The sequence below is a fragment of the Urocitellus parryii genome, chromosome 8 (genome assembly GCF_045843805.1).
Source record: "Urocitellus parryii isolate mUroPar1 chromosome 8, mUroPar1.hap1, whole genome shotgun sequence".
Lineage (NCBI taxonomy): Eukaryota > Metazoa > Chordata > Mammalia > Rodentia > Sciuridae > Urocitellus > Urocitellus parryii.
The window spans coordinates 7,435,742-7,451,393 of NC_135538.1; the positions used below are offsets into that span (position 1 = coordinate 7,435,742).

General features: G+C 51.9%; 1 protein-coding gene across 1 annotated transcript in view; it reads right to left on the reverse strand.

Moving 5' to 3' along the window:
• The window catches only part of Igf2r (insulin like growth factor 2 receptor), a 94,812-nt gene that overhangs the window by 55,579 nt on the left and 23,581 nt on the right, over positions 1–15,652 (reverse strand). Inside the window, exons 4-10 of the mRNA XM_026393164.2 lie at positions 15,432–15,530; positions 10,005–10,137; positions 8,217–8,346; positions 6,520–6,625; positions 4,011–4,173; positions 3,679–3,844; positions 2,866–2,969 (exon numbers count right to left, since the gene is read on the reverse strand). Of these exons, the coding sequence (XP_026248949.2) occupies positions 2,866–2,969; positions 3,679–3,844; positions 4,011–4,173; positions 6,520–6,625; positions 8,217–8,346; positions 10,005–10,137; positions 15,432–15,530 (901 nt within the window). The remainder of the gene's footprint in view (positions 1–2,865; positions 2,970–3,678; positions 3,845–4,010; positions 4,174–6,519; positions 6,626–8,216; positions 8,347–10,004; positions 10,138–15,431; positions 15,531–15,652) is intronic.

Genomic DNA, 15,652 nt, shown 5'->3' on the forward strand with positions numbered 1-15,652 from the left:
CTGCTGCCTGCCCTGTAAGCAAAACCCAGGCGCTCTGTGCCCCTGCTGCGGCAGCACTCATCCTCCGTCCTCAGTGGAGAAGACAGCACTGCCCTGGGAAACGGCTCACCTTCCCTCACAGCTCCACTTCCCAGCCTCACTGTCTGAAGGGCTGGGCCAGAAGCTTCGCTCTGTCCCCCAGGGAGCAAAGGGATGCTGCTCCCATTCTGCAGAGACCCCAGAGTATAGGTCCCTGGCTGACCACATGGGGCACAGCCCCCACCTCCAGTCCTCTGTCCCCAATGTACTAAGGGCAATGAACCTTTAATGTACCAAGATTCACTTAAATTTGTGGGCAGTTTTTTTTTTTAACCTATCACAGTGTATTTTATTTTTCAAAAAGAAATTATCAGAATGCCCAATAACAAGGCATCACTTTACAGCAAACTAGGTGTGGATCATGGATGTCAATGTTAAAAAAAGACCGAGGCCAAGAGAATCACGGACGCGCCTCTGTCTTAGAGACACATGAACCTTAGATTCATAAGCATAAATAGGTCCTAGAGATTTAACTTCAACTATGAACCACATTAAACTTGTACCACTGAACACCCACTCACATCCAAAAACAGACTCCACCATGGGACTTTATCTAAAAGCTCTACATTTAAACCTGAATACAAAAGTGAAGTGATTTCATAGTATATAGTATGTTCAAAAGTATGGAGACTGAATCACAGAGCAGGAAGGGATCAGAACATTTTATACTGCGACTCCCACCTGAAAGAAGGCTCAAAGCCCACCCACCCACTAAGCTCCTGGCGTCTAGCAGGCTCCTTGGAACAATCTCCACGAAGGCAGCCATGCACACACTGCTGTTCCACCATGGGTACCGCTCACTTTGTCAGGGCAGTAATGACACGAGCTCACGGAAAGGAACGTCCTCTGCTGGGGCTGGTGATGTGACCGGGTCAATGACTAAGGTGTATCTGAAGCAATCAATGATTGTTAGAGTGATGTGCACATACATTTCCATGGTAATGGCCTCGCTATTGTTTGAAAATGTTTATCACAAAAAGGAAAAGAAAGTGCCTTTGGTGTTTGGTTCCCAGCCCAGGGCTTCGCCAGCTGCTTCCCAAGGCCGACCCTCCTCCCCCCACACCTTCCTGTGAGTCTGCGGCTGCTGTCCCACCAAATTCCTGGCCACCTGGGTCTTTGGGGGTGGCTGTTCTACCTTCCCAGCAGGCTGCGCTGCCCCGGGACTAGGAACACAGAGTAGGAGGGGTGGAATTCAGAATTCTGAGATGGTCTTGTAAAGGCGGGGCTCAGAGGAGGTAAAAGACGGACGGAGACCCTGCAGGAGACGGACGGAGACCCTCCAGCCAGATGGGGGTGTGCCCAGAGGCCACAGTGAGTCTCTCACTCACAAGTCAGAGGCCCACCGTGACCCTGCTGAGAATCCTCAGGGACGGGATGCACGATGAAGCCAGGCCTACAGGACACGCGGCTCCTCTGGACAAGGCTCCCCTGCCTTTCTAGGCTCACATTCAACCACGCCCAGCCACAGACCTGCGCACAGCTACCCAAGTTGGCACCACTGAAGGCCCTGGCAGCCTTTGCCCACAGCCACCCCCAGGCACCTGGCAGGCTGCCCCTCGTCCAGCAGCTGGAGCAGCTCTGCTCCTGCAAGCGACCTCACCCGTGCTGCCCACAACTAGCCCATGCTGACCTGGGAAGGGCAGCTCAGTTCTGACAGCACTACCCTGCTCTATCTCCCTCTGCTTCCAGTCCTGGGCCTGGAGGCCCATCTGTCACCACTGCACCCTCAGGCCTGCGCAAACAGGCACTAAAAAATGTATGCGTCCTGGAGTGATAAGGAAGGGGAGCCAACAGAGCCTGAGCAAAAGGGCTAGACACTGCAAAGAAGGCCCCCAGCCCCGCCAAGGCACTGGCCTGGTGGGGGTGATGGAGAGCTTTGCTGCAGCAGGCTTGCTCTCTGCTTGCTTGCCAGCTAGCAAGTTCAGTCTGAAATCACCCCAGCTTCCCACTGCAGATGTGAGCTTCATGCATAGCTGCCCGCCCTAGATCCGAGTCAATCATGGCGGAACAGGCCCCATGACCAAACAGTACAAGACCTGCCACAGAAAAACACACGCACACACACACAAAAAAAAAAAACATCAGGAAGAGCCAGAAAGACCCCCTGGGGTGGGGCAGCCACATGTGTTTGCAGACGAGCTGGAAACCAAGTCTGGCCTCCAGAACAAGAGCCTGGAGCAGAGGTGGGTTGGCCTCAGCGGCAATGGGGGTCCCAGGGACAGGACAGGTCTTGTGATGATGGGATCCTCTCCACAGGTGCCCTGTGTGTCTGAAACCTGGGCAACTCAAGGACACTTCTTGTCACCCAGAGGAAGCTACACCTTCAACTTAAAAACCCTCCCAGAGACATTTAGCAAACCCCAGACCTGAACCCCACCACAGGCCACCGCTCTGCCCAGAGCCCCCTGAAACTCATGACGTGAAAGGAAGGCCCACACAGCTGGTCAGCAGACCCACCTCTGCTGGGCCCGTCCTGCGCAGTGCAGTGCAGGCGCCAGACTTCAAGGCAGAAGAAACTCCCAGCAAGCCTGGTGCTGGGCCCATTCCCAAGACAAACACGGAGAGCAGAGGAAAGTGGAAACAGGATGTGTGTGTCACTGGGGAGTGGGGGAGGGGCAAGGAGGATGCTGCTCCAACAGAAAAATCCAGCCCAAGGAGCAGAGACGGCCAGGTCCAAAGGGGGATGGCTGACTGCGCCATCCAGCATCCCCTTCTGAGAAAGACGCGTGCATGCAGTGCTCCCACACCCTCCTGCCACAGCGGGACCTGAACCCCAAACACACTCACCTGCAGTTTCATTGCACTCAAAGTTTATGACACTCATCCGCTGGAAACCAGAGCTGCATTCATCGCCTCCAAAATATATCAGCGTGAGGTCTCCATCGGAGTATCTGTGATACACGCAAAACCAAAGAAGAAACTTGAATTTTTAGAATGGCTACTTGAAGCCTTTTGCACACCATCAACAAATCACAACTGGCGTGAAAAGGCGAGCTCTTTAGTTGGCAGCAGACATGTCCTAAAGGAAGTACACTCCAAATCATGGGCCCGACACCCTGCCACTGCAGAGTAACAGCAGACTGCAGGATGGTGTCGCAGCATCTTACTCTCTCATCTTTGGGCTGAGAACTGGGGCCTTTCCAGCGCGGCTGTGAGCAGTCTCACAACGGGACCCAGACAAAACCCACTTCAGAGAACCCATCTTCAGGCTGCTCTTGTAAAGGTGGCAACCAAGTCAAGGTCGTAAGAGACACACTACGCGAATCTGCTGAGCTGCTCCACTTTCTTATGTCATGCCCACGACATTTTGGATCCGCAAACTTCCACAGAATTATCAAAACCCCTCAAAAACATGCATTTAAAATACAAAAGCCACATGACTGGAGCTGAAGAACGTCCCACAGGATGGTACCTTCAAAAAACAGGCTCAGAAGCAAACACTGCGAACAGTCAGTCTCACTGTGAAGTCAGGGAGAACACCCACCTGCTTGGTGACACACGGCAACCTGCCTAAGTCAACGGGAGGGAAGGCTGGCTTCTCTTTCTCCTGTACTTAGGGGGGGTGAAGGTGGAGGGCAGCGGAGGGTTGTGTGCACGCACCGGAGGGTCTGGCTCTGGTGTCTCCCTGCTGCTTTAACCTGAGTGGTATCCTTTTTTTTCACTTGGCAAACTGCAGCCCCTTTGTTATTGCAGACCGGAATCTCGGCTTCTCCACAGACGTTTACATAAAACGTATACTCGTCTCCATCAGAAGCATAGGGGGACCCTAAGAAAGGAGAACACACAAGAGGGGCTTGTTTACACAGACACAGGTCCGAAAGTGCAGCATCCCCAGAGACAAGTCTGGACCCATCTCAGAGACCCCAGCCTGGGGGTGCACATGCACTCAGCCCCCACGGCCTCAGCAGCAGAGCAGCAGAGCAGCCACGCACCTCCAGGCTGGGCCAGGGGTCTGAGGTCCACGGCGATGTCGTGCTGTGCGCTGCTCAGAGAACAGTTTTTGCTCTCCAGGTAATCCCTGTGGCAGGCGTACTCGGTAATCCACTCGATTTCATAACGGCAATTGGATTTAGCAGTGAGTTTAGGAATGGTGCCCTGTCAGGAACAATTAGAAAGAAGGAGAATAAAAAAATGTTACGTGCAGATTAAATACAGATTGCCACTGGAAAGCTCAAAGAGGGGGAGTTGAGTTTTATATATTTTCTGTTCCTGTTCTTTTAATCAATACCCAGTATGCATTTTGATTTCATAACCTATAACCCCTACATTTATTTTTGTCTTGTTTTTAATTGAACTGGGTTTTGTTTTTGTTTTCCATTTGACTTGTAACAATTCCATTTCCTTTAACTCTACTTTCTTTCTGGTCACCATTAGGTGACACTCGGGCTGTGGCCAGCAAGTTCACCCTGAAGTTAGCGCCACCCAAGAATCACTGACCCGGGCAGTCAGCAGTGGGTCATGACGGTACTGATTCCCGAAGCCCAGTGCTGGGAGCCTACGCCCAGTGGGCCTGTCTGCCATGCCTCTCCTGGGACTGACAAAGGGGTCTGTGCCCAGTTCCTCTGAACTCCAGTCTGCTCTGGGGTAAGCCAGCCCATCACCCAACCAGAAGCCTGGATTCCGCCTACTGCTGCTCCCGCGTGAACTGTGAAGAGTGCTGACAGGCCCTCCTCTTAATCCTCCTTAGAAGAAACGCCACTGGTCTGAGTACCAGGAATAGCTGTGCTGGCGCCGATCATTCCTGAGTATTTACTGAGCACCTGCTGCAGGCCAGTCGCACTACCAAGTGCCAGGCTGACAACAGGTCACACAACTGCGGAGTGCAGGCTCGGCCCTCCCGTCCGGCCCACAACCAGTGCTTCCCAGCCTGTGGCTCAGTGCAGCCTGCCACAGACCAGCCCGGAGCTGCGTGCTGAGCAAGAGGAGGCTGACACAAAAGCCACGTGCTGTGTTCCCACTTAGTGAAACATCCAGAAAGGGCCCGTCTACCAAGAAAGTGGACTCATGGTCATGTGGCTGCCAGGGCTGGGGTGTGACTGCTGATGGGCATGAGGTTCTCTCTGGGGTGTGGAAATGTTCTAAAGTTAAGGCTACGGTGGAGGTTGTGCAATTCTGTGAACACAGTAAGAACCACTGAATCATATTTACAACAAGTGAATCTAACTATGTGAATTCAATAAGACTTTTTAAAATGACCAGAAGCTGAGATTCCGGTCTGCAAGATGAAGACTCACTAAATACCAGCTGCCAAGAGCACTCAGTGAGTCCATGGAAATGCTTAGACAGACCCTCCAAGTTTAACCCCACCTGTCCAGCAAACAAACAGCCCAGCTGGAAAGGAAACCTCCACCCCACCAGCAACAAGAAGCGCCTCAGGCCCCCTGGAAGGAAAATGGAGGGAAATTCCCTATCCTCCTAAGCGTGGTAACGTGAAATGATTCTCACAAACACAGTACATATGAAAAATCCAAAACCACTACTAGCTTAGAAGATTTCAATTCACATCTGGAGGTACCAACAGAAAGTACTGTATTCCTCAGATTCACATTCAGAATTGACGTTGGACAGTAGGCCTTGGTGAGCTAACACAGGGACGCAGAAGCCTGGACATCAAAGGAGAGCTGAGCCTCCACTCACCTCTGTCCCCAGATCCCACACTCCAAACAGGCCAGCTGCCAGCCTGAAATCAGAGCCTGCTCCACATTTGTTTGGAGGAGGGGAGTGCTGTTCTCTGGCAAGAGCTCAGCCCCTTCTACTTCTCTCTACTTCTAAAGGCAGAAGTAAATTACAGGGAGCTCCTGTCCCTTCCTTCCCATTAGCACCTGGCTCCCTGTTTAAGCACTTTTTAAACAGCAAACAGGCCACTAGGTGAGGAGGACCCAAAGCAAATGAGACTCAGTCACCAGCCTCAAGGAGGCTAATAAGTATGTCAGAGATGGAAAAGGCATCCAGAAGCACTGGCCTTGTGTGCACAGGCCCTGGGTTCTAGCCCCGAGTGCCACAAAAATAAGCTAAAACATAAAAAGCAGCAAGAGAACAGGGACAATAAATCTGTCCATACACGAAAGGGAACAGCGGGCAAAACGGGGACAGGCTGGAGGCAAAAGAGGCAAGATGGAGGCAGTGACACTCTCCTGCAGGAAATCCAGGCTTGAGATGATGCCTACGTGCTTCTCAACCACTGCCAAGATCAACCCAAGGACAAAAAAAAAATCTCTCCATGAACCACTTAAAATCATCTCACAAAGGACAAAACATCCCACCTTGCTCCAGGGAGATCCCCCCGGGTAGGTGGGAGAGCAGAAGTGGGCCGTTCAGCTGCCCAAAGTCCAGGCCCCGTGGAACACTCGCCTTTCCCCACACCAGCCGCCACCCCAAACCAAACTTGGGGACCCAGGCTCAGGGTAACTGTTCTCAGGTCACCTGCAATAAGGCACTCACCTCTCTCCGCTCCGAAGGGCACATGAATGTAATCGTCACTGCGGGGCTGTGACCATCACAGAAGTCTGGCTTTCCTGGCCCTTCCGTCACGTAACTCAGGACAAGCCTGCACATTCGGCATAGAGAGAGGGTTACATGAGGATGAATGACATCAAATTAATGCACTGCCCTGAGCAAACTGCAGAAGCACCCAGAGGACAAAGTAACTTTATTTATCTCCATTTGGAAAAAAAATTAAAAGTATACTTTGATGAGCACTATTGTTGAAAGTCAAAATAACAAGATGACCAACATGTAAATTGAAAATACCAAGAGAAGCTGGTTGAGTAAAACAGAAACATTTTTTTTCAATAACCTAACCCAAAAAATCGAAGGCCAAGCATCTCTCTGCCCAGGGGGCCACACGGTCTTTCCCCCTCAAACAGCTCCTGAGTGCAAGCTGCAGATCTGCCTTTAACCCTGAAGAGACCCAGAGCACCGATCCAGCAGCACAGACTGGGGCTCTCCTCCAACACCCAGAGCCCCAGGACACGGCCAGCGCTGGCCGGCAGGTGCCCATCCTTGCTGCCAGATGCGACAGACCTGCTGAAAACAGATGACCTGACTCTCCTCCCAGACAAGGCTTCCTTCTGCACAGTGCCCTACATTTCCCAAACTCTCGCCAACCCGCCAGGACCCAGGGTCACCCATCTGTCACTCAGCTCCCTTGCAGCTCACATGGTGAAGCCTACACCCCACACTCATCTCAGCAGCGACTGCACAGGGACCGTGAGGAGGCAAGTGAATAAAAATCAGGTCAGATGTGTGGGCCCTGTTCCAACATTGAATATGTCCCAATTAGGTAGGGACACAGGGACAACCACACGAAGACATGGAGAAGATGCCACCTGATGAGACGAGGAGGGACCTCGGAGAAACCACCCCAGGACCTTGCTTCAGACTCTGGCCTCCAGGCCGTGGAGAGTGCTCTGCTGTCTAAGCCCCAGTCAGCTGCCTGAGCAAATTAAAACAGACCCATGCGGCACACTCCCAGCGCCTGCCATCCCGGCCATGCTCACTGTGGGCAAGCCCCAACCTGCACCTGGACACATTCCTACGAGCACCCAGCACCCCACTGGCTCCAGAACCCAGCCAGTGAGACACACCTACCCAAGGCCTCTAGGAATGAGAGAAAGTCAAAACCCTCATCTGTGTTCAGGCTGTGGTCACGTCCAACATGCAGAGAAAGCGTGCTCCTGCAAGAGCTGCCAGAGAGCGTGGGAACAGCACAGCCGATGCAAGGAGCAGACCACCCTGTTGGGAACCCCAAACCCAGCACACCCCCGTACCCAGCACAACCCTGCCGGGAGGAACCTCTGCACCCTGCAAGCTGCCCCTCCGAGCGCTAAAGAAGAGGTGAGTGTGGATGCAGCACTGGAAAAAATGAGAAGGCACCTTCAGTGAGTGTCAACTCCCGAAGCAAACAAAGGTCTGCGCGACGGGCAGGGCCACGGTATTTTAGCTGCGATAAGCGACACGTGATCAGAGAGAGCAACAAGCAGACCAGCCAGTGTGGCTTGGCCGTGACCAGCGATCTGAGGAGCAGGCGAGGAGCAGCCTCTGAAGGCCTGTCCGGAAAGGCACAGCACCACCCACAGAGTCAGGTTCCCGCGGAGGATGAAGCAGAGTCACAGGCCAGCCTCTGGCCGTGAACCCACCTGTCTTCGCTCACTCGCTTCAGTCCCTCCTTAGGCTGGCCAACGTCGAATGCCTGGTCCCCTCTCAGTAGGCAGGCAGCAGTGCCAGCAGGACAGGCCCGCAACTGTGGACTCGAGTTCCGGAGTGAGTCTGCAAAGCATCACACGACGTCAAAACAGATTGAGTCACTGGGTGTGGTGGCGCACACAGGTAATCCCAGCTACTTGGAAGGCTGAGGCAGGAGGATCACAAGCTGGAGGCCAGCAAGACCCTGCCTCAAAATACAAACTTAAAAGGATGTAACTCAGTGCTAGAACACCCCTGGGTTTAGTTCGCAGTAATGTAAAAAGATAAAAGTAAAAAATAAATTTAAAATAAACAAGATTTAAGTATCAGAAATGGTCCTTGCATGTACATGAAGGGCCAGGGTACTTTCAACGAAAATCAGTGAGTTGCAGAATCTCCATAAGCAACCTTCTGAGAGCCTGCAAGCCACCCCCCTCTGCACACAGCTCAGGTAAAGAAACAAAGTACTACGCTGCCAAGGACCCGAGAGGTGCCCATCCAGACATTCCAGGGCCCCCTGCATGGTCTGAGCCGAGGACTGCTCCTGTCTTCTCCCGTCAGTCCACTGCCTTTGGCATCGTCCCTGACAGAGACCAGGAAAAGCCCCACCGAGGAGCAGAAACACTCGGCTGGTGGACAGAACCTACAGAGAGCTCTGGGCTCACGTCTTAGAGAGAGCGCACTTTCTTTGACTTCAGTCTAATTATAGAACCATCCGGTGACCAGTGTGTGGCCTTCTAGGCCCGGAGGGACCAATGGCCACACACACCAGTCAATGCTCCCAGATGTGCTGGGCTTCCTTGGCCGTGGCCCAGCCAGCACCACAGCTACACGGCTTCACAGCCTGCGCGGCTCGCGGTACAGCCGGGGCCTCGCGCACTGCTGGGCTTACGTGTCCACTCTGCCTCCCACCACGAGGAGCCGCCGCTGACACCAGAGAAGCAAGCCTCCCGCTCTCGAGCCCCCTACCCACGGGCGGCTCAGAGGCCCACTGACGAGCTTCTGCCTGCTGCCCAGTTACTAGCACACTTCCGCAGAACTTCCATCCATCAGCAAACAATTTCCCCAACTTTTCTGAGACAGTCTTATATACTATGTGAGAAATAGAAGCATAAAGAAAGCACTAAAAATGACCTTTATATTACTTAATCACCAGAAAAGTTTACTCAGCACTATCACTGGTGACACTGTGGAAAGACCCCATTGGCCTGCGGACCTCAACTCAGCCCGAGGGACACGGAGCGGACAGTGCACGGCTGCCTCTCAGGCTCAGTCAAGTCCACGGCCCTCGTCAGATACAGGCCATCTACGCACAGGCTTCAGGTAACTTGGTAAAGACACCATGCTCCTCACACTCATTCTGACACTACAAAGGGAGACACAAAGAAGCCAGAGCCCCAACACACCCCAGGATCAAGTGGCCCAAGTATTTGTCACCCCATGGTCCCTTTTACCAAGCGTGCCACTCAAAGCCACGGGACCTGGGCACCCCCGGCAGGCTGACCAACACTCCCTCGGTGTAAAGTGCGGCAGAGAGAAGAGCAGGTCAGAGGAACAGCCTGGACAGACCAGGGGCAGTGCTCTCTGGGGACACGCGGTGGGGCTGGCCAAGAGGACACAGATGGGAGGAGAGCTCTCTTGCAGGGCCTAGCTGGCGACACCATGTCCAACTTGGAACAAAGGAGGTACAGCCTTTCAGGTAATCTCAACCACCAGCCCCTCACGCCCACTGAGGTTCTCACCTATGTCCCTACAGACATTGATGAACAGAGAAGTGTCCGGATCAGAGTCGTCCACCAAGTAGCCACCACTTATCTTGATGAGCGGATTTAAATCATGCTTCTTCAACTCTTTGTCAAACACGTAGCACGGCACCTGGAAGAGGGGAGAGGGGTCAGCATGAAACTCGTCATCACACGCCTGGGGACTGCGTCACACAACAGGGTCTCCATCCCTGAGCCCATCGGGCCACAACCACCCTTGAGGAAAAGGGGGACAGAGCAAAGGCGGACAGTGGCCCTCCCCACTGGTCACCGCTCAGCAGGCTATGATGCCCACCGTGGGCGTCCTCCCTGTCTCTTTCCCGCTCAGCTCCCATGTGCTTCTGAAGTTTTAGCAGAATTCCTGGACGTCCCTGTTCAGCACCTCCCCGCACCTCCGCTCTCTCCTGAACACCGTCACGGAGGTGCTTCCCCTCCCACAGCGACAGCGTCACGCCTGCTCAGGCACACCCCTCCCCTGCTGCTGCACCTGACGCTGTTTCAGAGTCCCCTCACTCCCCTCCAACGACAAGCAGCACTACCGGCCCCGGCCACCCCCAGAAGCTGTTTCTGCCTTTTGCTTCCTGGGCAAGAGGCACCTGGCCTCCTTCTGCCCCACCTCTCGGCCTCCTGGGACATTCCTCAGGGTCCTCCGACACAGGTCTAAACAGAGGTGCTATACAGCTGTGTATCCGACCTCGTGGTCCCTGTGTACACTCACCCTCTCGGTGTCCCCCTGAATGGCTCTACACACCTGCAGATGACCCCAGACTATGCCTCTCCCACTTCTGATTTATGGAGCCCACAAGAGACGCCGAGTTTCTAAGCACAGACCCAAGAACGCTCAGGTTCAAACCTGATGCTGACAGTACGACCAGGTGCAAACCGACCTCTGTGCCTCCGTTTCCCCACATGTCACATGGGAACAAGAGACTGTCCACAGGGCTACTGCAAGGCCTGGCTGAGTCACTGCACGTGCAGCTACTGCTGCAGCACATGTGCGTCTGAGCAAGTGCCTGCACCCGCCATCCTCCCTGGCGGCCCAGGACGCACACGTGCGTTTGAAACTCCACATATTTAAAATGGGGCTTGGATATCTCCCCACACATGCTCTTACCCCAATGGTCCCAGTAAATGGGACAGTCACTAAGCCAGCTGTCCAGGCCAAAACTGAACCACACCCACCCCTCGCTTCCTCTCACATTCTCAATCCAACCACTGGCAAGTTCTGCCAGTTCCACCTTCAAACTAAGCCCTGGACCTAGCTCTCTCTCCACGTCCACCATCACCACCCTGTACAGACACCAGGTCTCCTGCCGGTCCCCAGCTGGTCCCCAGCTTCTGGCTTTGATGCGGCCCAGGCCCAATCTTTCAGAGGGAAATCAGGCCACATCACTCCTTGCTCCAAGTAGCTTCCCCTTACACAGAGGATGAAATCCAAAACTCAAAGGCCCTCCTCTCACTCCACACAAAAGGCAAGCCTCCTGGTGGCCCTGGAAGCCAGATGCTGACCAGCTCTCACCCTCACTTCATTCACTCTGAGTAATGTCACCACCTAGCTTACTAGGCCTTTCTGAAATCTTTATCTAAAACATGGATCTCCACCTCCATGGCTTCACTCAGGCTCATTCTTCATGGCGCAGAGGCGCAGGTACCAGATACTGCTGGCCATCTGCTGACCTGTCGGCTTCCTCCCATAGAATGTGGGTTCTTGAAGGCAGGCTCTGTCTCGGGCAGTAACCCTCACCTAGCTCAGGACGATGCCAAAAACACAACAGGAGCTGTGCCAATGTCTGCTGGATAAAACATGGAGCTCCGTTCCTCCGGGAGTCTTCAGTCACCCTTACCAATTCTAGATTTATTACCACACTCTCATCTCCATGAATTAATGGCTTTTTATTTTTAAAATGTCAAGGAACCCATTACAGTTGGCAGACCTGTGCTTTAAGTGTTCTGTCACTCTGAAGCAAAGCACGCAAGCCCAGAGATGCAGCCAGGAGTAGAAAAGGCCCCGTCACTAAGGGAACACCATCCACCGTCAAGACTTCATTTGAAATACTCTCAGAAGTTTTATTTTCAAAATAATATACTGGAATCATTTTATTTCATTTTATTTTATTTTTAAAGAGAGAGAGTGAGAGTGAAGTTTTTTTTTAATATTTATTTTTTAGTTTTCGGGGGACACAACATCTTTGTTTCTATGTGGTGCTGAGGATCGAACCCGGGCTGCACGCATGCCAGGTGAGCGCGCTACCCCTTGAGCCACATCCCCAGCCCCACTGGCATCATTTTAATTGTCCCAAAGAATATTCTAAAAATCCATGTTCTCAGTGTTCTGTGATCATCTCAAAGTATTTAGCTTTGTTAACTTTCCATGGATAAATTCCCTAAGATCTTATCTTCAGACTGATGCAATTCACAAACAGGTCTAAGTACAAAAGTTAACTGCTTAATATTTAGCTTTCAAGTTTTCCTAGAAAGATGCTATCAAACCTGCAGGAAAGCTTCAGACCACTGACCTTCCCCTGGCAGGCCAGATTCCAGAGATTTCATGGACAGCTAAGGGAGTGTATCACACAACTTCACCTCCACACAGCCTGGGGGCACGGGACTCCTGCCAACCAGATCCCTAGAGTAAAATCTCCCACCTGACAGGCTCCTCAGACAGAAGGATCCCGTTGATAAAGGCTGTGGTGGGAGGAGGCAGGAGGCCTCTCCAACCCCAGCTGGAAGTAAGCAGGCACACAAGCCCTGCCCAGCTGACCGCTCAATCCCCCAGAAAGGCAAAAGAAAAGGCTACTATTGCCAATCACAATTGAGTTTCAGGAAAAAGCAACCACACATGTCCCCAGTCCTGCAAATCTAAAGCTTGTCAACCAACAGCAAGGTCATACAAAAACATTCACTGCCAAGGAGAGTGAGTGGGCTGGCTGGATAGCGCAGGAAACCTCTATGAGTCAAGGGAGCAAGACGGCATGTGGCAAGAGCGCAAGACAGGGGCCACCCTGGGAAGAATCCCTGGTTCTGAGACGAGACCCATTTCACCACAACTCTTGGAGGAGTCTGAGTCGGAAGACCTGCGGACCCCCACTCAGGGCAGCCAGCAACTTCAGGCTGTCTCACTCTCCCAGAGGTTGAGGGACTAGCCGGACACGGAGGCTACTGGGTTGCTCCCGCTTCTGACCTCACTGTAAAGAGCTAAGGGGACATTCAGAAGGCTGGAATGTCCCAGCTGGGAGAGGCTGTTTGCCAGCTTCAAACCCACTCTGACAGCGTGGCCGGTACTGTTCCACGCCTCTTGATCTTACTTATAAAACGAGCGAGAACTCTGAGATGCTAGTGCTGCAATTTATGCCTCTGAGGGTGTTAGCGTAGGGGACGTACATATTCAGTTGTTTTAAGGGAATAATTATCTTAAAAACCACTCCCAGGATCCGCTGAGCAATCGTTACAGTACATGCAGTTCTAAAGGGCTGTTTGGGATTCCCATAAGAAGGCCCGTCAGCTCTCTCTGCAAGTGACAGTGCAAAACTCGCAAAGACTGCGAGCCGCCAACAGACTGGAGATGGACGACTGGGACACTAAACCAGCCGGAGATGTTTTGAAGGATGGTGAATGTTTCACATGCACCATAAAAGGGGTAGCCATTATCACAGTGAAGTCAGGACAGAGGGCACGAGCCTTATTAAGATCTGCTACGGGTGACAGTGGGACACTTTCAGCAGTCACTGTGCTCTCCAGTCTTCGCATCTAATAAAGCCACCCCTACAGCAGAAACAGGTGAGCCAGGAGGGCAGGTCTCTGCACCGTGAGCCCACAGGCTCCCTAAAAGCAAGAACCACCTGCAAACCTAACAGAATTCTGACTGCTCCGTCCAGACGGGCTCTCAACGACGAACGCCAAATGAGGAAGGCCCCAGCGGCCACCCACACCTGCGGACAACTGAGAAGTGCAATTGTTTCTCTCAGGTCTTCATATGGACTGACAGAAATTAAAGGGCACGGACAAAAACACAGACTGCACCCCCTCCAGCCTACCGGCAAAACTGCTCAGCACAGAGACCGGCACACTCTTCCCGCCAAGGGCCACGGGGTATATCTCAGGCTCTGTGGGCCACACAGATCGCCCTCACATATTCTTTTTTGTTCAAAACCCTATAAAAATGTAAAAGAAAATTCTTGCTCGGCCGATGAGCTAGAGCATGGTGGTTTGGAAAGTAACTGTTTCACAGGCAAAGAAACACACAGTCAGCTTGGCAAGGCAGGGTAAGGGGGCACTCAGCAGAACACCACCATGGGCACCATGGGCAAAAGAGGGCTAGGGCCTCGTGGGAGAGCAGACAGGGCCAGCCAACTGGATGCTTTCTGATGACCACCCCCAAGTGGCTTTCAGCTTTGAGATGCTTCTCCTGCCACCGACGGTGTACTGTCCAACAGCTTAAGTTTTAAAACTTTAATGAAGTTTAAACCTCCCAAATATCACTCTTAATCCACTTTAACGTTTTTCTCACTGAGCACTCTTTAGGCTCTCTTCTGGAGGCAACCTTGCCTCCTCCACGTCACTGTCTTCTTCAACAGATGGTTTTAACTGAAAAATCAGTGATAATCTATTATTTGTCACTTGAATTTTTAAAAAACAAACATCTTTTTTTGCCCTTTCTTAAACTCTGATATTAGGCTGCCAGTAAAAAGTATTGATCAAGCCATCTGCAAGTGACCAGCTCTCAACAGTCTCTGATCCTTGAGAACAAAAAGCTAGCCAGGTGCAGCAGTGCACACCTGTCATCCTGGTGACAGGAGACTAAGGCAGAAAGATTCTAAGTTGAAGGGCAGCCTGGGCAACTTATCAAGACCCTGCCTCAAAACAGAAAATAACACTGGGTCTGACGAAGCTCAGTGGTAAAGCACCCCTGGGTTCAATCCCCAGCACCAAAAAGAAAAAAAACACTAACAGAAAAGTGTGAGAAGAATCAGTTATCTCAACAGGACAAGCTGTTAGCAAGGCTCCTGTGGGAAGAGTAAATAATTTAACCCAGTCCCAACCATGTGGCATAGCTTACTTCATTACACAGCTCCAAAAACTAGGAACTGAGTTGCCTTAAATGGGTGAGTTGGTCTAGTTCCAATCTAGACCAAAACATCACAATCCGTGACATTTTAAATGCCCTATCATAAAAATAAGAACCACTCAGAAAAGTCTTTACAATCAAATCACACGGTGTCTCTATTCAAATGCCGATCTTAATAAAGCTCGTGCCCTCTGTCCCGACTTCGCTGTGATAATGACTACACCTTTTATGGTGGGATAACCTTATAAGATTTTTTTCACCCCAAAAGGTTGGGATCAGTATTTCAAATCCTAAAGGTCCCCAGAAGAGACTTCACAATCATTGATCTTAAATTCTGTTACCTCTTTATTAGCTTTAAAGATGTCTTTCTTGCAGGCTGCAGTGGTCCTCCACTCAAAGTAATGCACACACTCTGTGGCAGTTACAAATTCAGGAGTTCCCTATTTTAAAAAAAGGAAAAAACTGTTACCGTACTATATAGTTTCTTTTTTAAAGAGAGAGCACAGTAAAGGCTACTAGCAATACAGAAGAAAACAGGGGATACAACAGCTTTGGTCAAACT